A 21,892-nucleotide genomic window follows, 5' to 3' on the forward strand; every position below is an offset into this window, starting at 1 on the left:
CACAGTGCCATCCGTTTTGTCACCAAAGCCCCATATACTATCCACCACTGCGACCTCAACGCTCTCGTTGGCTGGCCTCGCTTCATACTCGTCGCCAAACCCACTGGCTCCATGTCATCTACAAGACCCTGCTAGGTAAATGTATTTATTTTAAAATGTATTTATTTGATTTATTTTGCTCCCTTGCACCCCAGTATTTCTACTTTGCACATTCTTCCAGTGCAAATCTACCATTCCAGTGTTTTACTTGCTATATTGTATTCACTTTGCCACCAGGGCCTTTTTTTTGCCTTTACCTCCCTTATCTCACCTCATTTGCTCACATTGTATATAGACTTGTCTTTGTACTGTATTATTGTTTGTATGTTTGTTTTACTCCATGTGTAACTCTGTGTTGTTGTATGTGTCGAACTGCTGTGCTTTATCTTGGCCAGGTCGCAGTTGTAAATGAGAACTTGTTCTCAACTTGCCTACCTGGTTAAACAAAGGTAAAATAAAAATGTAATAAATAAAGAATATTAGGTAGCTGTAATCCTATGTTGTGCCATTGTGTCCATTAAGTGCTATTTGTGTGCCATCGTGCATTTGTCATGTGTTTTCTCCTCTCCACTCACGTCCGCTGATCTTGGTGCTGACTCTCTGTGCCAGGGCGCTGCTCTGTGCCAGCTGTTCTCTGAAGCTCTGGCCCATGTAGTAGTCTATGTCGTTGGCACGAAGCAGCTCCTCGAAGGCCTTGGTGGTGTCACCCAGGTGCTGGGTCAAGATGTGGCACACCCCGCGCCCCTCACGCATCCTCTGGCGCAGGTGGGACAGTTCACGGGCCTGGGCCTGGATCAGAGTGTTGAACTTCCTACAAAGAGACAGACAGAAGGTGAAGGAAGAGTCAACAGGAGACAGACAGAGGGTGAAGGATGAGTCAATAGGAGGTGGTGGACTAGGTGTGGTGATGGTGGACCAGGTGTGGTGGACTAGGTGTGGTGGTGGTGGACTAGGTGTGGTGGTGGTTGTGGTGGATTAGGTGTGGTGGTGATGGACCAGGTGTGGTGGTGGTGGACTAGGTGTGGTGGTGGTGGTGGTTGTGGTGGACTAGATGTGGTGGACTAGGTGTGGTGGACTAGGTGTGGTGGTGGTGGACTAGGTGTGGTGGTGGTGGTGGACTAGGTGTGGTGGTGATGGACCAGGTGTGGTGGACTAGGTGTGGTGGTGGTGGACTAGGTGTGGTGGTGGTGGACCAGGTGTGGTGGACAAGGTGTGGCGGTGGTGGACTAGGTGTGGTGGTGGTGGTGGTGGTGGTGGTGGTGGTGGTGGACCAGGTGTGGTGGACTGGTGGTGGTGGTGGTTGTGGTGGACTAGGTGTGGTGGTGGTGGACTAGGTGTGGTGGTGGTGGTGGTTAGGTGTGGTGGTGGGACCAGGTGGTGGTGGTGGACTGGTGGGTGGTGGTGGTGGTTGGTGGACTGTGGTGGTGGTGTGGTGGACCAGGTGTGGTGGTGGTGGACTAGGTGTGGTGGTGATGGACCAGGTGTGGTGGACTAGGTGTGGTGGTGGTGGACTAGGTGTGGTGGTGGTTGTGGTGGACTTGTGGTGGACTAGGTGTGGTGGTGGTGGACCAGGTGTGGTGGTGGTGGACTAGGTGTGGTGGTGGTGGTGGTTGTGGTGGACTAGATGTGGTGGACTAGGTGTGGTGGACTAGGTGTGGTGGTGGTGGACTAGGTGTGGTGGTGGTGGTGGTGGACTAGGTGTGGTGGTGATGGACCAGGTGTGGTGGTGTGGTGGTGGTGGTGGTTGTGGTGGACTAGGTGGTGGACTAGGTGGTGGACTAGGTGTGGTGGTGGTGGACTAGGTGTGGTGGTGGTGGTGGACTAGGTGTGGTGGTGATGGACCAGGTGGGTGGACCAGGTGTGGTGGTGGTGGACCAGGTGTGGTGGACAAGGTGTGGCGGTGGTGGACTAGGTGTGGTGGTGGTGGTGGTGGTGGTGGTGGTGGTGGTGGATTAGGTGTGGTGGTGGACCAGGTGTGGTGGACTAGATGTGGTGGTGGTGGTTGTGGTGGACTAGGTGTGGTGGTGGTGGACTAGGTGTGGTGGTGGTTGTGGTGGATTAGGTGTGGTGGTGATGGACCAGGTGTGGTGGTGGTGGACTAGGTACTAGGTGTGGTGGTGATGGACCAGGTGTGGTGGACTAGGTGTGGTGGTGGTGGACTAGGTGTGGTGGTGGTTGTGGTGGACTAGGTGTGGTGGACTAGGTGTGGTGGTGGTGGTGGTGGTGGACCAGGTGTGGTGGTGGTGGACCAGGTGTGGTGGTGGTGGACCAGGTGTGGTGGACAAGGTGTGGCGGTGGTGGACTAGGTGTGGTGGTGGTGGTGGTGGTGGACTAGGTGTGGTGGACTAGGTGTGGTGGTGATGGACTAGGTGTGGTGGTAGACTAGGTGTGGTTGTGGTGGTGGACTAGGTGTGGTGGTGGTGGAGGGGTGGTGGTGGTTGTGGTGGTGAACTAGGTGTGGTGGTGGACAAGGTGTGGTTGTGGTGGTGGACTAGGTGTGGTGGACGAGGTGTGGTGGTGGTGGTGGTGGTGGACCAGGAATGGTGGTGGTGGTGGTGGTGGTGGTGGTGGTGGACTAGGTGTGGTGGTGATGGTGGACTAGGTGTGGTGGTGGTGGTGATGGTGGACTAGGTGTGGTGGTGGTGGTGGTGGTGGTGGTGGACTAGGTGTGGTGGTGATGGTGGACTAGGTGTGGTGGTGATGGTGGACTAGGTGTGGTGGTGGACTAGGTGTGGTGGTGGTGGTGGCACTAGGTGTGGTGGTGGTGGACTAGGTATGGTGGTGGTGGTGGCACTAGGTGTGGTGGTCGTGGTGGTGGCACTGGGTGTGGTGGTGGTGGTGATGTTAGACTAGGTGTGGTGGTGGTGGACTAGGTGTGGTGGAGGTGGTGGTGATGGTGGACTAGGTGTGGTGGTGGTGGTGGTGGTGGTGGTGGTGGTGGTGGTGGACTAGGTGTGGTGGTGTTGGTGGACTAGGTGTGGTGGTGGTGGTGGTGGACTAGGTGTGGTGGTGGACTAGGTGTGGTGGTGGTGGTGGTGGTGGACTAGGTGTGGTGATGGTGGTGGTGGTGGACTAGGTGTGGTGGTGGTGGACTAGGTGTGGTGGTGGTGGTGGTGGACTAGGTGTGGTGGTGGTGGACTAGGTGTGGTGGTGGTGGACTAGGTGGGTGGTGGTGGTGGTGGTGGTGGTGGTGGTGGACTAGGTGTGGTGGTGGACTAGGAGTCATGGTGGTGGTGGTGGCACTACTTACCCCGGCCCAGGCCAGCTGGTGGCCTTGCCCTCCTTGGTGGGCGTTGGGGTCCCTTTGCCCTTTCTCAGCTGGTCCTCCAGGGCTCCCACACGGGACACCAGCTCCTGGAGGTCCTTGTCAGGTTTGGGGTGGCGCGGCGAGGGCCCCAGACCACCACCAGACGACTCCCATCCCTCGTCCTCCTCTGGGCCGCTCTGTGAGGGCGAGGCCTGGAACTGGACTCCCCAGTTGACCTTGCGGGGGATGGAGGGGCCAATGGAGAGTTCGCTGGAGGTGGAAAGAGAGCGCAGGCGGCCCTGGAGGCTCCGGATCACTGTCTGAGAGCGGGAGAGCTGGGAGCGAAGGTCCTCAACCAATCGCTGGAGAGATGTCATGTTGTCAGCCTCTGTGGTTGATGTTGGAGGACCGGCCTTCCCAGGATGCACAGTGCCTGACCACCACTGAGAGCCACCGCACTCCAGAGACGTGCACATCTCTAGATCGTCAAACTCTGAGAGGAATAGAGGGGGATGTGGGTGAGACAACTGATATGCTGCCCTCTTGTGGTTTTACTAAACCATTACAGATTGTTTTGATCTCACAAAAACCCTCAAGTGTGGCAGAGTACAACAGTACTTCAGTGTAAAGATGACCTGCAGGTGTTTGTAGTGTTAAGGACATAGAGTAATAGTAAATGCTGTACCTGGGCTGCTGGTCTCCTCCCTGTTAGCCTCATTCTCACTGCGGCCACACGTCTCATAACCCATATCCTGGAGATCCACCTGGACCTGCTTACTGTCCTGCTGCACTGATGTCTCTGCTGGAGGGACAGAGAGAGAGACAGGGACAGAGACAGGGACAGAGACAGAGAAAGCAAGAGAGAGACAGGGACAGAGACAGAGAGAGCGAGAGGGAGAGCGAGAGAGCGAGAGAGACAGAGAGCGAAAGCGAGAGAGATACATTAGAATAGTTATTGCATGTAGAATATTACTGTATGTGTGATAGACAGACAGGGTGTATGTGTGATGACGATGTATGTGTGATGAGGGTGTATGTGGGATGAGGGTGTATGTGTGGTCAGGCTGTATGTGGGATGAGGGTGTATGTGGGATGAGGGTGTATGTGTGGTCAGGCTGTATGTGTGATGAGGGTGTATGTGGGAAGAGGGTGTATGTGGGATGAGGGTGTATGTGTGGTCAGGCTGTATGTGGGATGAGGGTGTATGTGGGAAGAGGGTGTATGTGTGGTCAGGCTGTATGTGTGATGAGGGTGTATGTGGGATGAGGGTGTATGTGTGGTCAGGCTGTATGTGGAATGAGGGTGTATGTGTGGTCAGGCTGTATGTGTGATGAGGGTGTATGTGGGATGAGGGTGTATGTGTGGTCAGGCTGTATGTGTGATGAGGGTGTATGTGGGATGAGGGTGCATGTGTGGTCAGGCTGTATGTGTGATGAGGGTGTATGTGGAATGAGGGTGTATGTGGGAAGAGGGTGTATGTGTGGTCAGGGTGTATGTGTGATGTCATGACGTTGACCTGGGGGTAGGTTTATGACAGTCATAAATACCTCTCGCCCCCTTTTTCCTCTCTCTACCCTACTGATGTGACATTTGAAAACCCCTTGGTTAACATAGATATTCTGGGAACATCAGAAGGTGGGGGGAAATTAACTATATTCTGGTAAATTGACCAATTGAACATATGCGGTGGTACTTAATGAATATGATGTCAGTTCGGTTGTCATCTGAGACATTCTCATCAATGATACGATGACATAAACTCTACAGTGGAAAGTCTACACATCAGAGTTATCAGATTCACATGGAATTGTTGTTCAATTTAAATGTTTGAATGTGAAATTATTCGTGATGGGATGAAATGTGATTTTAGCTTCTAAAATGTGAGAATTCAGTTTTCATGAGTGAATTATGCCCGACTCAGTGGCCCGCCCACATGAAGAGACATAAGTTGTAAACTATGAAACACATCCCTTTCCTCCCTCCACTACAATATAACCTTCTGTTCCGAAGATGTCAGGACGACGGTCCGATGTCAGAATGGTTCAGATAATAACTACAGAACGAAGCCAACATCAGCGTGAGCTTTGGTAGCGAATGGTATGAACTTTGAACTCTTGTTCACAACAGAAGTGATACCTCCTAGCCGTTGAGTTAGCAACAGCAGCTGCAAACGAGGGTTAGGAAGGAATAGACAGAGTATCCCGTCTATCACACAACGACGTTACTACATCGTATCCAATTGACCACCAGAGACATTCTTCAAAGGACAAAGGACTCGGTTTGGCAACACGGCCTTCCATCTACCACCAACCTACCGAAGCGCAGCTCAGAGTAAATATTTATTGCATTTCCCTTTTCCAAATGGGCGGTAATTTAAAATGCATAAGATACTATATTTACGATAGCACAGCTTCTTCCTTTGTCCCTCAGTCTTCCCACTCTTTCACTCAAACCCAGCCCCTTTTCTTTTGTGTAACCAGCTGTCATATCTGTTCCGCCCGCTAGGGACGTTTTACTTTATGATGTAATTTGTAATCAAGGTATAATTCATTCTTTGTTTATGTAATTCTGTGCGATTAGTTAGGTATTTAGTAAATAAATAATTAAACACAATTTTGTATTGCTGATTCGACTTGTTGGGTGAGGATGTATGTGTGGTCAAGGGGTATGTGTGGTTGACTCACTTAGTAGGTCTCTATAGTCTTTGAGCTGTTCAGCTTGGGCCTGCACCGTGGCCTCAGACACCATGAGTCTCTCCTTCAGCTCCTTGCTCTCTAGCTGCAGACGTACAGCCTTCTCACCCATCACTGTCTCTGTGGCGCTGTGCCGCCTGCCTCCAGCCTCTCTTCCTGCCTCCTCCTCATCATCCTCATCCTGCAACACAAGACCAGAGCAATGTCAGTGCTGTTTACATCCATGGAGATGCAGATATTAATTTCAGGCCTAAAAAACAGTTGATCTATCAATATACAGTATCACACATTATTAGAGTATTATTTAGTGTGTGGTGGCTCCCCCTACCTGTGTGGAGCAGGACAGCATGGCTCCCAGGTCCAGAGATATAGGCCTAGTGCAGTGTCTCCTCCCCAGGCCAGGGTCTCTCAGGGTGGGCCTGGGGGCACAGCACTTCCCATGGGAAGGACACTCATCATCCCAGGCCTCCCACAGCTCAGACCCACACAGCTCCTCCTCCTCCTCCTCCTCATCCACCTCTTCTTCATCCTCCTCCTCTTCCTCCTGAAGAATCTGTTCATGCCTAAGGTCTGTCTCTGGCTGGCTGTCTGTCTGGTGAGACTTCAGCTCCTTATTTTCCATGCGTAGGTTGAAGAGGGCTTTTCTGTGAGAGGGAGAACACAGACAAACCTCAGATGAAACCTCTCATGTCCACTGTTCCGGCCAGGGTGAAAACCACAGGCGTTTGTACACCTATACGCTGGACCTCTGTATACCAACGGAGGCTTCTCAGACAAGGAAGGGGAGGACCATTTACTTGGCTCATCGCGCTCTAGTGACTCCTTGTGGTGGGCCGGACGCCTGCAGGCTGACCTTGTCATCAGTTGAACAGTGTTTCCTCCGACACATTGGTGCGGCTGGCTTTCGGGTTAAGCAGGCGGGTGTTTTTTAAATTGAACCTTTATTTAACTAGGCAAGTCAGTTAAGAACAAATTCTTAATTACAATGACGGCCTACTCCGGCCAAACCCTGACGACGCTGGGGCAATTGTGCGCTGCCCTATGGGACTCCCTATCACAGCCGGATGTGATACAGCCTGGATTCGAACCAGGTACTATAGTGACACCTCTTGCACTGAGATGCAGTGACCACTGCACCACTCGGGAGCCCAAGCGCAGTTTGGCGGGTCATGTTTCGGAGGACGCATGACTTGACCTTCACCTCCCGAGTCCGTTGGGAGTTGCCGCGATGAGACAAGATCGAAAAAGGGGGTAAAAATGCAACAACAAAAAATGTATCTAAATACTGAAACATTAGTTGTCCTTTTTAGATAAAACTATACAAAATATATTAAATACACTGTTTTGCTAATGAAGGTCTACAATAGCCTCAGCAGCACTCTGTAGAGTAGCATCGTGGTGTGGCTGGGGGACAGATAGCTTCTGTCCTCCTCTGGGTACATTTACTTCAATACAAAACCTTCTTAAACGCGAGCAAACGGAACTAAACGGGGATAAACATACCTGAGTTTCTCCAATAGAAACTCTAATTTGCAACTGTTGGGCTAATGATTACACCCTAGATCAGCTAGATGCAGGCCAGAGAGTGAACGTGTCACTGTCTGTCATGTTGAAAACTCAAAATGTGTCTCTTGACCTGTGCACCTACATTGTAAACGTTCATTCACAGGCTAGGTTGTAGCAACCTCATTCAATTCAAGTATCATGTAGTAGCCTAACCCTATCGATGTTACATTGAACTGGGTGAATGGAATATGAATGACAGTCATCCAATATGCTGTATTATAAATAAGACCATGTTCGTAAGAAAGAATCCTCATCTTAAACGGCACCGACTGCCAAAATAGGCGGGAAAGATTTTACATTGAGTCAATGTTTCTTTATATGAATGAAGGTACATTTGAATTAATTTCATCTCATTCATACAATTGAATTCACTTTCATTCATATACTGTATCTATATCATGTTTCATAACATGTGGTGTGTTCAGCCAGCTAGTCAGCGTGTTATCGGTACCTCATCTGGGACAGGGAGGAGAAGCCAGCTTTTTCCAGCTGAACCTTTAGCTCCTGCAGTTCTCTCTCCACCACCCTCTTCTGTTGCACCAGCTGTTTCACCTCCACCAGCCCCTGGCCCTCTCCCACAGGATCCTGGGATAGCTTCCCTTTCCCAGGTCCTCCATGAAGCTCTGCGTTCTGATTTGAGGAGAGAGAGAGAGAGAGAGAGAGAGATGAGCGTGCCAGATCGCCACAGTATGTTGATAACTAAAATATGAGTGGGGGTTAGTAAACATTCAATGTGATATGATTAGGACAAAATAATCTACCACTATTTCATTATTCTAGGTTAGCTAAAGTATGGCGGCAGGTAGCCTAGTGGTTAGAGCATTGAGCCATTGACTGAAAGGTTGCTGGTTTGAAAACCCAAACTGGTTAGTTAGAAAGGATTAGAAAAGGTTCAAAAAATCTGCCAATGTGTCCTTGAGCAAGGCAAGGCATGACTCTAATTTGCTCCAAGGAAACGTACTATGACGACCCTATAAAACAACATATTTCACTGCACCCATCTGGTATGTGACAATAAAAAAAGTCTTATTGTATGGCCTACCTGCATTGTGGCTAGGGTTTGGGCTGTCAGTTTGGACTCCTCTTCCTCCATGCTGTCTGCATAGTCACTGTTGACATCATCCTCTTCCTCTGAGCTGAATTCTGTAAACAGAACACGGTTTTTAGCTTAACAATAAACATACACAGAAATTATGAAAAGAAAATGTCACACTGACAAAGAGCGCAACTCTTTTGCATTTGGCAACAGATTGATAAAAACATACAAATCCTTGACACTTCTTGCTTTTGCCAGAGTTCAATTCAACAACCTTTCTATACTGTATGTTTTCACACATCAAACACAATCTCCCCCAATCCTGGCCTTTCTGCATGTCAAAGTCTTTCCACCAAATCGTGTTTTCAACAAAAAGTAAACGCATCAGTAATGGTGGTGGTCACTCTTAAAACCTCTCCTTCTTCCCTCAGAGGTGATTTCTGAGCTGTCTCTTCCTGTCTTTATGTTTTACAACGGTGGAGGAGTTCCAAGATGGAGGTGCGGCGGGTTCAAAAAAGCGCCCCCTGGTAGTCATCTAGTGTATATATAAAGACAGGGAGAGAAGTTCTAAAAAGAGCACCTCAGAAATGACCAGGAAATCTCTCTCTGGACTGGGTTATACTACTGTATGGGCAGATAAACAGTCAGATAAACTATAAGAGCAGATAACCACTTACAGTAAATACAACCTTACAGGCACAGCTCTGTGGAGTAACAGGCTGAGGTGTCACAGACTTTTATTTTTACCGTTATTTAACTAGGCGAGTCAGTTAAGAACAAATTCTTATTTTCAATGACGGCCTGGGAACAGTGGGTTAGCTGCCTGTTCAGGGGCAGAACGACAGATTTGTACCTCGTCAGCTCAGGGATATGAACTTGCAACCTTTTGGTTCAATGCTCTAACCACTAGGCTACCCTGCTGCCCTAAAGGGCTAGGAGAGGATTTAACTTCTATCTTGCTAAGCTATTGGAGTAGTTTTACATATATTAGTAGTTTTACAGTTATCCTTTTATTTACAGTTAAAATACAATGATGTACATAAACCCTAGATTGCATATACTATGTATTGGCCACCAGCCATTGGAATTAATGGAATTCTACAGTATTTCAATTAAGTGTTTCAAGGACAAAATTACATGTATTTAAATATTGTTGTTGTTGTAGTCAGGACAGTAACAGTAGCACTTAAAAAATATATATATACTTTAAAAAGGTGCACTATGCATTAATCGCTTCCCCATTTCCTGGTTTCTGAAATTCTAATAGTTCACCTAATTTCAGTTTATGTGACAAAACAAGCATAGAGAATGTAGAAGCAGATCTATAAATCACATTTCTATTTGTTAGAGTCATCCAATAAGTTACATATTGGAGCTTTAAGGAAAATGTTTTTATAAAAAAAATGGACAAATGTTTGTTCAGCTCACATAATAGAATTTAAAAGTCTGCATTAAGGAGCCTGTAATATAATTAACATGGCAAAAACTAATGTAGACATTAATACATGGATTTCTATAGCTTCCAAAATATGTTTTACAATGGTGGAGGAGTTCCAAGATGGAGGCACGGTGGTTTCAATACAGTGCCCCCTGTGAGTCATCTAGTGTATATATACATCATTGGTCAAATATTAGCCTTGGGACGAGCAGATCTCTTTGATTTACTTTAGGTACAGTAGGTCCTAGAACACTCCATGCTTTTAACTCTTAAATCATCAGAATGTTGCAGTGATCAAATCTACAGGTTTCTGTATTTTATATAGGTAATGGATCATGTGATATGACAAGTGCAGTAGAGGCTGCTGGGGGGGAGAAGGGCTCATAATAATGTCCGGAACGGCGTGAATGGAATGGCATCAATACCTGGAAACCGTGTGTTTGATACCATTCCCTACTGATTCCGCTCCAGCCATTATCACAAGCGTGGTTCTCCCCAATTAAGATGCCACCAACCTCTTGTGGACAAGTGTAATTGACCAGGGCAGAGTATTAAAATGCATGAAACAGTGTAAAATGCACATCCTAGAAAGGATAAGGCATCATTGGAGCAAAAGAGTAGAGTTCATAATTGTGTCTAGATATCTGTGGAATCTGTTCAGTGTCCACTTTGTCACACCCTGGCCTTAGTATTCTGTGTTTTCTTTATATTTGTGGTTAGGCCAGGGTGTGACATGGATGATTATGTGTTTGTCTTGTCTAGGGGTTTTGTAGATTGATGGGGTTGTGTTCAGTGTAGTATTCTAGGTAAGTCTATGGTTGCCTAGAGTGGTTCTCAGTCAGAGGCAGGTGTTTATCGTTGTCTCTGATTGGGAACCATATTTAGGCAGCCATATTCTTTGGGTATTTTGTGGGTGATTGTCTCCTGTGTCAGTACCACACGGGACTGTTTCGGGTTTACACGTTTCTTGTTTTGTATATGTTTATTGTTCACGTTATCATCTTTATTAAAGATGTTCAACCATAACCACGCTCCGCCTCTCCTTCCCAGGAAGAAAACTGTAACAGAATCACCTACCAAACAAGGACCAAACAGCGTGGTAACGGGCAGCAAGAGCAGCGCAAAGAGGAATGGACATGGGAGGACGAATTGGACGGTAAAGGACCCTGGGCACAGCCAGGAGAATATCGCCGCCCCAAAGAAGAGCTGGAGGCAGCGAAAGCGGAGAGGCACTGGTATGAGGAGGCAGCACGGCGGCGCGGATGGAAGCCCGAGAGTCAGCCCCAAAAATTTATTGGGGGGGCACAGGGAGAGTTGTGGCAGAGTCAGGAGTCAGACCTGAGCCAACTCCCCCAGTTTATCGTGAGGAACCAAGGAGGAAACCAGAGCCGGTGTTGGAGGTGAGCGAAGCAGAGACCGTGAAGGAGTTAATGGGGAAATTGGAGGAGAGCGTTATGAGGGAGTTGCTGTGTTGGTGCATGAGGCACGGAATTCGCCCGACGGAGCGTGTCGGGGATTTGATGGCACCTGGGTCAGCTCTTCATACTCGTCCTGAGGTGCGTGCTAGTCGTCTGGTGAAGATTGTGCCAGACTCACGCACCAGGCCTCCTGTGCACCTCCCTAGCCTTGCACGTCCTGTGCCAGCTCAGAGCTACAGTGCTCCTAGCAGTGCTAACCGTGGCGGGTGCGGTACTGGTCAGGCACCGTGTTATGCGGTGGAACGCACGGTGTCCCCAGTACGCGTGCTTAGCCCAGTACGCTACATCCCAGCTCCCCACATCTGCCGGGCTAGGGTGAAGATCCAGCCTGGGCGGTTGGTGCCAGCCCTGCTCTCAAGATCTCCAGTACGCCTTCACGGTCCGGTCCATCCAGTGCCACCTCCACACACCAGCCCTCCGGTGGCAGCTCCCCGCACCAGGCTTCCTGTGCGTGTCCTCGGCCCAGTACCGCCAGCACCACGCACCAGGCCTACAGTGCGCTTCGCCTGTCCAGCGCTGCCAGAGCCTTCCTCCTCTCCAGTGCTGCTAGAGTCTCCCGCCTGTCCGGAGCTGCTAGAGTCTCCCGCCTGTCCGGAGCTGCTAGAGTCTCCCGCCTGTCCGGAGCTGCTAGAGTCTCCCGCCTGTCCGGAGCTGCTAGAGTCTCCCGCCTGTCCGGAGCTGCTAGAGTCTCCCCTGCCTGTCCCGGAGCTGCTAGAGTCTCCCGCCTGTCCGGAGCTGCTCCCCTGCCAGTCAGCCAGGATCTCCCTCCTGTCCGGAGAGTCTCCCGCCTGTCCGGAGCTGCTAGAGTCTCCCGCCTGTCCGGAGCTGCTAGAGTCTCCCGCCAGTCAGCCAGGATCTGCTAGAGTCTCCCGCCAGTCAGCCAGGATCTGCCAGAGCCGCCATTCAGCCAGGATCCGCCAGAGCCGCCATTCAGCCAGGATCTGCCGGAGCCGTCAACCTACCTGAGCTATCTCTTAGTCTTGGGCTACCTCTCAGTCCTGAGCTACCTATCAGTTCTGAGCTACCCCTCATTCCCGAGCTGCCCCTCAGTCCAGTGGGGCCCTTTGTTAGGGTTCTTTGGCCAAGGTCGGTGGCGAGGGTCTCCACTCTAAGGACGCTAAGAAAGCGGACTAAGACTATGTTGGAGTGGGGTCCACGTCCCGCACCAGAGCCGCCACCGCGGACAGACACCCACCCAGACCCTCCCCTATGGGTTTAGGTGTGCGGCCGGGGGTCCGAACCTCTGGAGGGGGGGGATACTGTCACGCCCTGGCCTTAGTATTCTGTGTTTTCTTTATATTTGTGGTTAGGCCAGGGTGTGACATGGGTGATTGTGTTTATCTTGTCTATGGGGTTTTGTAGATTGATGGAGTTGTGTTCAGTGTAGTATTCTAGGTAAGTCTATGGTTGCCTAGAGTGGTTCTCAATCAGAGGCAGGTGTTTATCGTTGTCTCTGATTGGGAACCATATTTAGGCAGCCATATTCTTTGGGTATTTTGTGGGTGATTGTCTCCTGTGTCAGTGTTTGTACCACACGGGACTGTTTCGGGTTTACACGTTTCTTGTTTTGTATATGTTTATTGTTCACGTTATCATCTTTATTAAAGATGTTCAACCATAACCACGCTGCGTTTTGGTCCGCCTCTCCTTCGACGGAAGAATCCCGTAACACACTTGACAAAGATTGGATTTCTGGAATGTACTCTATTCAAATAGAAGCCCATTCAAAAGCATATGTCTAAGCACTAGATGGCTGTAATCTGGTACTGTCAGACAGCCGAGTGATACATTATTGAGTGATACAATACTCAATAGATTATGTTCACAGATGCTATGCTGTGGAACGGGCGTTAAGGAGAGGTACGGCCAGCAGGAGGCATCACTCTGCTCATTGGGTCTAACAGGGCTCTGGGGATTAGAGTTCCCTTGAGGAGTGATTAAGGGAGATCTAATTGGCAGGTCTCTACATGCAGCTAGGAAAGTCTACCCTTGTTTCTATGTAATGTCCATTGCCCTTCAAATAATCAACGTAATGCAATTGGAGCATTTTACTGTTGAACTTGGGATGATTTTGTGTATGTGTTACTGTTATCTAGGGTGCCATGCCCTATATCTACAAATTAGCTGTATACTGTACCAGTCAACAGTATGAACACACCTAGTCATTCAGGGTTTTTCTTTATTTTCACTTTGTTTTACATTGTAGAATAATAGTGAAGACATCAAACTATGGAATAACACAGTAGTATTCCAGCTGAATACCTCATGAAGCTGGTTGAGAGAATGCCAAGAGTGTGCAAAACTATCATTGAGGCAAAGGGTGGCTACTTTGAAGAATCTCAAATATAAAATATATTTTGATTTGTTTAACACTTTTTTTTAGTTACAACATGATTCCATGTGTTATTTCATAGTTCTGATGTCTTCACTATTGTTCTGAAATGTAGAAAATAGTCTAAAATAAATGTTAAACTTGAATGAGTAAGTGTGTCCAAACTGTTGACTGGTAGTGTATGTATATATATTTGTATGTATGTTTATATATATATATTTGTATGTATGTTTATGACCAGTGTACAACCCATGTCGGCATTGTTTATGGAGTCAGTCAGGGAGGGACAGCAGAACCAACCAAGCCCACCATATAAATCCAACAGAACACACGTTTGTTTATTAAGCTTGTCAACGTCATGGTAGTCAGGGTGTTTACTGTGTTCTAGTGACAATGATCTTACTGTGTTCTGGTGACAATGATCTTACTGTGTTCTAGTGACAAGGATCTTACTGTGTTCTAGTGACAATGATCTTACTGTGTTCTGGTGACAATGATCTTACTGTGTTCTGGTGACAATGATCTTACTGTGCTCTGGTGACAAGGATCTTACTGTGTTCTGGTGACAAGGATCTTACTGTGCTCTAGTGACAAGGATCTTACTGTGCTCTAGTGACAAGGATCTTACTGTGCTCTAGTGACAAGGATCTTACTGTGTTCTGGTGACAATGATCTTACTGTGTTCTAGTGACAAGGATCTTACTGTGTTCTAGTGACAATGATCTTACTGTGTTCTAGTGACAAGGATCTTACTGTGCTTTAGTGACAAGGATCTTACTGTGCTCTAGTGACAATGCTCTTACTGTGCTCTAGTGACAATGCTCTTACTGTGTTCTAGTGACAAGGATCTTACTGTGTTCTAGTGACAATGATCTTACTGTGCTCTAGTGACAGTTATCTTACTGTGCTCTAGTGACAGTTATCTTACTGTGCTCTAGTGACAATTATCTTACTGTGTTCTAGTGACAAGGATCTTACTGTGTTCTAGTGACAATTATCTTACTGTGCTCTAGTGACAATTATCTTACTGTGCTCTAGTGACAAGGATCTTACTGTGCTCTAGTGACAATGATCTTACTGTGCTCTAGTGACAGTTATCTTACTGTGCTCTAGTGACAATTATCTTACTGTGCTCTAGTGACAATTATCTTACTGTGCTCTAGTGACAAGGATCTTACTGTGTTCTAGTGACAATTATCTTACTGTGCTCTAGTGACAATTATCTTACTGTGCTCTAGTGACAAGGATCTTACTGTGCTTGTGACTCAGATTGCAAAGACTATAGGAAAAGCAGCTTCTGTCAAGTGATCAGATGGTTTCTCTTTTAGAGACCAACATGTTGGGTAATGTCTCTGGGAGAAAGGATGAATATTAAACATACCTATAGTCCAGGAGAGGATTATGTGTCATCCAGAACATACGGTGTTCCTTATAGTGTGTACTAAAATGTACTGTAATCTGGCAAAAGCTAACATAAATGATATTCAACTTGAAGCACACATTTCAGACAGCAGGCATTGTTTGATATTCTATAAAAATCTGAGTTGCTGAGACGGGTATATAAACTCAATACCATTACATGGTATATAACATAACCACCGTTGTACATGCAAAGGCACACACATATTATTGGTATAAATACCTAAAGTCATGACATAACTTTAAAACACATGCTGTTATCAACACTATCATACAAAGTTAAAAATGTCATGTTATGCATAACATAACTCCTACCTTCCCTCTCTGTTTCTCTGTCTACCAGTTATACGTTCTGAGAAGCGTTTGATACACAAGCTACTATACAGAAAAACTAATACATAACACAAAACATCAACATTTAGAATTGCAAATATAAAAATCAATAAGCTAATATATAAATAACATTGTCTTGCAGATACTGCCAAGTTAACTATGGTTAGCATCATCACCCGAGAACCAAGACACCCATGTTAGCAGACACATTAGTAGACCCATACACCACACCCCAAACTCTATGAGAAAAGAAGACAGTGCTGCCCCCTGTAGCCCAGAAGGTGCCACTACAGACAGAGCTCCATGTTCCTCTGATGCCCACCTCCAAACTCTGCCTGCCTGTCTGTCTGGCCTGTCATGGTCCTGAGGGCTGTGATCTCAGCCTGGGCCTCCCTCTCCCTCCTCAGGGCCAGATGTAGCTCATCCTGCAGGGCCTGGAAGTTCTGGCTGGTCCCCTGGAGGTCTGGACCCTGGAGGTCTGGACCCTGGAGGTCTGTACCCTGGAGGCCTAGCTGGGACCCATAGGCCTGGGAGCCAGAAGTTAGCTGTCTGCGGAGCTCCTGGAGACGTTCAGTCTGCTCACTCATCACCTCACCCAGACGACCTGCTGAGTCCTGGATGAGAGAAGGGGAGGGGCAAGGGGAGGATGGAGATTTTGGGGGATTAAAAGATCTGAAACAATACATCTTCATGGAAAAAAGTCTCCCTCTCTCTTCCCCTCCCTCTATATTCTCTCTCTTCCCCTCCCTCTATATTCTCTCTCTTCCCCTCCCTCTATATTCTCTCTCTTCCCCTCCCTCTATATTCTCTCTCTTCCCCTCCCTCTATATTCTCTCTCTTCCCCTCCCTCTATATTCTCTCTCTTCCCCTCCCTCTATATTCTCTCTCTTCCCCTCCCTCTATATTCTCTCTCTTCCCCTCCCTCTATATTCTCTCTCTTCCCTCTCTTCCTCTCTTCCCTATTCTCTCTCTTCCCCTCCCTCTATATTCTCTCTCTCCCTCTCCCCCTCTATATTCTCTCTCTTCCCCTCCCCCTCTATATTCTCTCTCTTCCCCTCCCTCCTCCCTATATTCTCTCTCTTCCCCTCCCTCTCTATTCCCTCCTCTCTTCTCTTCCCCTCCCTCTATATTCTCTCTCTTCCCCTCCCTCTATATTCTCTCTCTTCCCCCTCCCTCTTCCCCTCCCTCTATATTCTCTCTTCTCCCTCTATTCTCTCCCCTCCCTCTATATTCTCTCTCCCTCTTCCCCTCCCTCTATATTCTCTCTCTTCCCCTCCCTCTATATTCTCTCTCTTCCCCTCCCTCTATATTCTCTCTTCCCTCCCTCTATATTCTCTCTCTCTTCCCCTCCCTCTATATTCCCTTCCCTCCCTCTATATTCTCTCTCTTCCCCTCCCTCTCTCTCTCCCCTTATATTCCCCTCCCTCCCTCATCTTCCCCTCCCTCTCCCCTCCCTCTATTCTCCCCCCTCCCTCTATATTCTCTCTTCTGTCTGGGGAACTGGAAGACCAGGTCAGTTGGGTTGAATTACCTGGATGTATTGGTCCCTTCCTGCTGATGGTGTCGAGCCTCCCTCCTGAACCAGTGTTCCCCTGCTCCTGGGCCTGGCTTCCACGGTCCTCTACATTCAGTTCCTGGAACAGTTTCTCCTTCCCTCCCTCTATATTCTCTCTCTTCATCTCCTCCACCACCTCACTGGGACCTCCCTTCACCTTACCTCCCTCTATATTCTCAAGGCTCTATATTCTCTCTCAGGTCCTCTATATTCTCTCTCTCCCCTCCCTCTAGGGAGAAGAGAAAGAGAGAAAAAGAGAGAGAGGGAGCGAGATTAATTTGACAAATAAGCACCCCTCTAATCCTTATTTCTCTTTCAAATCCTGTCCAGGGTATACTGTCCTTCCCACTGTGGCCAGGGAACACTGTGTCCAGGGAACACCGTCTTCCCCCCTCTATATTCTCACCGTGTCCAGGGAACCCTGTATTCCAGGGAACACTCGTGTTCCAGGGAACACTGTCCCTCTCGAGGGTATATATTCTCCCTCTTCCCCTCCCTCAGGTTATTCCTCCTCTATATTCTCCAGGGTCCCTCTATATTCTCTCTCTTCCCCCCACTGTGTCCAGGGAACACTGTGTCCAGGGTATAGTGTGGCCAGGGTCTTCCCTCCAGGGTGTAGTGTTCTCTCTTCAGGGGATACTGTGACCAGGGTATTACCTGGTGTCCCTGGTGCTGATGGGTATAGTGTGGCCAGGGTATACCAGGGTATACTGTGGCCAGGGTATAGTGTGGCCAGGGTATACTGTGGCCAGGGTATACTGTGGCCAGGGTATACTGTGGCCAGGGTATACTGTGACCAGGGTATAGTGTGGCCAGGGTATAGTGTGGCCAGGGTATAGTGTGACTAGGGTATAGTGTGGCCAGGGTATAGTGTAGCCAGAGTATACTGTGTCCAGGGTATAGTGTGTCCAGGGTATACTGTGGCCAGGGTATAGTGTGGCCAGGGTATAGTGTGACTAGGGTATAGTGTGGCCAGGGTATAGTGTGACTAGGGTATAGTGTGGCCAGGGTATAGTGTGACTAGGGTATAGTGTGGCCAGGGTATAGTGTAGCCAGAGTATACTGTGTCCAGGGTATAGTGTGTCCATGGTATACTGTGGCCAGGGAACACTGTGGCCAGGGAACACAGTGTCCAGGGAACACTGTGTCCAGGGAACACTGTGTCCAGGGAACACTGTGTCCAGGGAACACTGTGTCCAGGGAACACTGTGTCCAGGGAACACTGTGTCCAGGGTATACTGTGTCGAGGGTATACTGTGGCCAGGTTATAGTGTGGCCAGGGTATACTGTGGCCAGGGTATAGTGTGGCCAGGGTATAGTGTGGCCAGGGTATACTGTGGCCAGGGTATACTGTGGCCAGGGTATACTGTGGCCAGGGTATAGTGTGGCCAGGGTATACTGTGGCCAGGGTATAGTGTGGCCAGGGTATACTGTGGCCAGGGTATAGTGTGGCCAGGGTATACTGTGGCCAGGGTATAGTGTGGCCAGGGTATAGTGTGTCCAGGGTATAGTGTGTCCAGGGTATACTGTGTCCATGGTATAGTGTGTCCAGGGTATAGTGTGTCCATGGTATACTGTGGCCAGGGTATAGTGTGGCCAGGGTATAGTGTGGCCAGGGTATAGTGTGGCCAGGGTATAGTGTGGCCAGGGTATAGTGTGTCCAGGGTATAGTGTGTCCAGGGTATACTGTGTCCAGGGTATAGTGTGTCCAGGGTATACTGTGTCCAGGGTATACTGTGTCCAGGGTATAGTGTGTCCAGGGTATACTGTGGCCAGGGTATACTGTGTCCAGGGTATACTGTGTCCAGGGTATAGTGTGTCCAGGGTATACTGTGTCCAGGGTATAGTGTGTCCAGGGTATAGTGTGTCCAGGGTATAGTGTGTCCAGGTTATAGTGTGTCCAGGGTATAGTGTGTCCAGGGTATAGTGTGTCCAGGGTATAGTGTGTCCAGGGTATAGTGTGGCCAGGGTATAGTGTGGCCAGGGTATAGTGTGGCCAGGGTATAGTGTGGCCAGGGTATAGTGTGGCCAGGGTATACTGTGGCCAGGGTATACTGTGTCCAGGGTATACTGTGGCCAGGGTATACTGTGGCCAGGGTATAGTGTGTCCAGGGTATAGTGTGTCCAGGGTATAGTGTGGCCAGGGTATACTGTGTCCAGGGTATAGTGTGGCCAGGGTATAGTGTGTCCAGGGTATAGTGTGTCCAGGGTATAGTGTGTCCAGGGTATAGTGTGTCCAGGGTATAGTGTGTCCAGGGTATAGTGTGTCCAGGGTATAGTGTGTCCAGGGTATAGTGTGGCCAGGGTATAGTGTGGCCAGGGTATAGTGTGTCCAGGGTATAGTGTGTCCAGGGTATAGTGTGTCCAGGGTATAGTGTGTCCAGGGTATAGTGTGTCCAGGGTATAGTGTGTCCAGGGTATACTGTGGCCAGGGTATAGTGTGTCCAGGGTATAGTGTGTCCAGGGTATACTGTGGCCAGGGTATAGTGTGTCCAGGGTATACTGTGGCCAGGGTATAGTGTGTCCAGGGTATACTGTGTCCAGGGTATAGTGTGTCCAGGGTATAGTGTGTCCAGGGTATAGTGTGTCCAGGGTATAGTGTGTCCAGGGTATAGTGTGTCCAGGGTATAGTGTGTCCAGGGTATAGTGTGTCCAGGGTATACTGTGGCCAGGGTATACTGTGGCCAGGGTATAGTGTGTCCAGGGTATAGTGTGTCCAGGGTATAGTGTGTCCAGGGTATAGTGTGCCAGGGTATAGTGTGTCCAGGGTATACTGTGGCCAGGGTATACTGTGGCCAGGGTATAGTGTGGCCAGGGTATAGTGTGTCCAGGGTATAGTGTGTCCAGGGTATAGTGTGGCCAGGGTATACTGTGGCCAGGGTATAGTGTGTCCAGGGTATACTGTGGCCAGGGTATAGTGTGTCCAGGGTATAGTGTGTCCAGGGTATAGTGTGTCCAGGGTATAGTGTGTCCAGGGTATAGTGTGTCCAGGGTATACTGTGGCCAGGGTATAGTGTGTCCAGGGTATACTGTGTCCAGGGTATAGTGTGTCCAGGGTATAGTGTGTCCAGGGTATAGTGTGTCCAGGGTATAGTGTGTCCAGGGTATACTGTGTGCCAGGGTATAGTGTGTCCAGGTATAGTGTGTCCAGGGTATAGTGTGGCCAGGGTATAGTGTGGCCAGGGTATAGTGTGGCCAGGGTATAGTGTGGCCAGGGTATACTGTGGCCAGGGTATAGTGTGTCCAGGGTATAGTGTGGCCAGGGTATAGTGTGGCCAGGGTATAGTGTGGCCAGGGTATAGTGTGGCCAGGGTATAGTGTGGCCAGGGTATACTGTGGCCAGGGTATAGTGTGTCCAGGGTATACTGTGGCCAGGGTATAGTGTATAGTGTCTTACCTCAGCCTCCTTGGTGCGTGTGTGCAGGGCGTTCTGTAGCTGGCTGATGAGTGCATCTCTCTCTCTCAAGCTGCGGCTGTGTCTCTCCTCACTGTTTGCATGATGGTGCTGTACACTCCTCCACGCCTCACACACCTGCTCCTGTTCCAGACCCTTCCCACGCACCAGCACCTCCAGACTCTAACACACACACACACACACAGAAAGATAAAAAATTGGTGTGTGTGTGTGGGTGCGCGTATGTCTGTGCGTGTACATGTGTTTATATTAGTGTGTTCATCAGTACCATGATGGTCTCTTCGTTGTTGGACAATACACAGCGTTGTCTCTCCAGGTCTCTCTCCTTCTCTCTGAGCAGCAGCTGTAGCCTCCGCATCTCTCCCTCCTTCTCCTCCACACAGCGGAACTTCTCATCCACCGCTCGCTGAGAGGAGGGAACATCATGCAGTAGGACAATATAATGCATCTCTATGGGAACACAGCTGTCAATCAACACCATACAAGACACTGCTATCATGCCCTGCTGTATCATGAGTTTGATGTAATAGCTGTAGTAGTTGTTGTTAGGGGTTAAACTCTGGTAGTGTGTGTCTCACCTCCAGTGCTCTGTCCCTCTCCTTGATGCGCTCTTTCAGTTTGGAGAGGAGAGAATCACTCTTCTCCCTGGGCCCCTGTTGCTGGTCCAACAACTCTGAGTACTCCTGAGAGACAGGGACAGGGTTGTGTGAGGAAGGCTGTGTGTGTGTGTGTGTGTGTGTGTGTGTGTGTGTGTGTGTGTGTGTGTGTGTGTGTGTGTGTGTGTGTGTGTGTGTGTGTGTGTGTGTGTGTGTGTGTGTGTGTGTGTGTGTGTGTGTGTGTCTGACCTGCACAAGCTGCTCTTTGCTCTGAAGCGAGGTCCTCAGCTCTCTGATGGTCTTCTCCATGTCCTCCTCCGCTCTCAGTCTCTCTCCTTCCTTTTCATTCAGCTGTTCCTTTCTCTGCTGCAGCTCTGAGCGAACTTTCTCCAGCGCCAGATGCAAGTCCTAGAGACAGGTAGCATCACAGTCAGTCTCATACAAAAACACATGTTAACACACAAGCAAACGCACAAACCTGGTTGTGTCTGTCAGTGCTGTGTCTGTGCTCCACGGCCCCCTGCAGGTCTTGCTCCAGGCGGATCAGGGCTCTGGTCAGGTCCTCCTCCTTCCTGGTAGCCTGACGCTGGGCCCTCTGGCCTGCCTGCAGCTCCAGCTGGGCCTGGAACAGAGAGCCCTGGAGGGCCAGCACCTTCCCCTGCCCTCGCACTGACTCAGCCCCAGACACCTGCACCGAGATGAGAAGGAGAGAGAAGATGAGGGGTGGGGTAGAGGGAAAGCCAGA

General features: G+C 49.1%; 1 protein-coding gene across 1 annotated transcript in view; it reads right to left on the reverse strand.

The window, feature by feature from the left end:
* Positions 1-21,892, reverse strand: part of pde4dip (phosphodiesterase 4D interacting protein) — a 76,976-nt gene that overhangs the window by 49,312 nt on the left and 5,772 nt on the right. The window contains exons 5-18 of the mRNA XM_052523870.1: positions 21,626-21,835; positions 21,397-21,555; positions 21,130-21,234; positions 20,820-20,957; positions 20,247-20,713; positions 17,113-17,185; positions 15,904-16,195; positions 8,588-8,688; positions 7,997-8,175; positions 6,308-6,623; positions 5,971-6,160; positions 3,972-4,088; positions 3,290-3,779; positions 615-850 (exon numbers count right to left, since the gene is read on the reverse strand). Of these exons, the coding sequence (XP_052379830.1) occupies positions 615-850; positions 3,290-3,779; positions 3,972-4,088; positions 5,971-6,160; positions 6,308-6,623; positions 7,997-8,175; positions 8,588-8,688; positions 15,904-16,195; positions 17,113-17,185; positions 20,247-20,713; positions 20,820-20,957; positions 21,130-21,234; positions 21,397-21,555; positions 21,626-21,835 (3,073 nt within the window). The remainder of the gene's footprint in view (positions 1-614; positions 851-3,289; positions 3,780-3,971; positions 4,089-5,970; positions 6,161-6,307; positions 6,624-7,996; positions 8,176-8,587; positions 8,689-15,903; positions 16,196-17,112; positions 17,186-20,246; positions 20,714-20,819; positions 20,958-21,129; positions 21,235-21,396; positions 21,556-21,625; positions 21,836-21,892) is intronic.

This window comes from Oncorhynchus keta, chromosome 1, assembly GCF_023373465.1.
Source record: "Oncorhynchus keta strain PuntledgeMale-10-30-2019 chromosome 1, Oket_V2, whole genome shotgun sequence".
NCBI classification, from domain to species: Eukaryota; Metazoa; Chordata; class Actinopteri; order Salmoniformes; family Salmonidae; genus Oncorhynchus; species Oncorhynchus keta.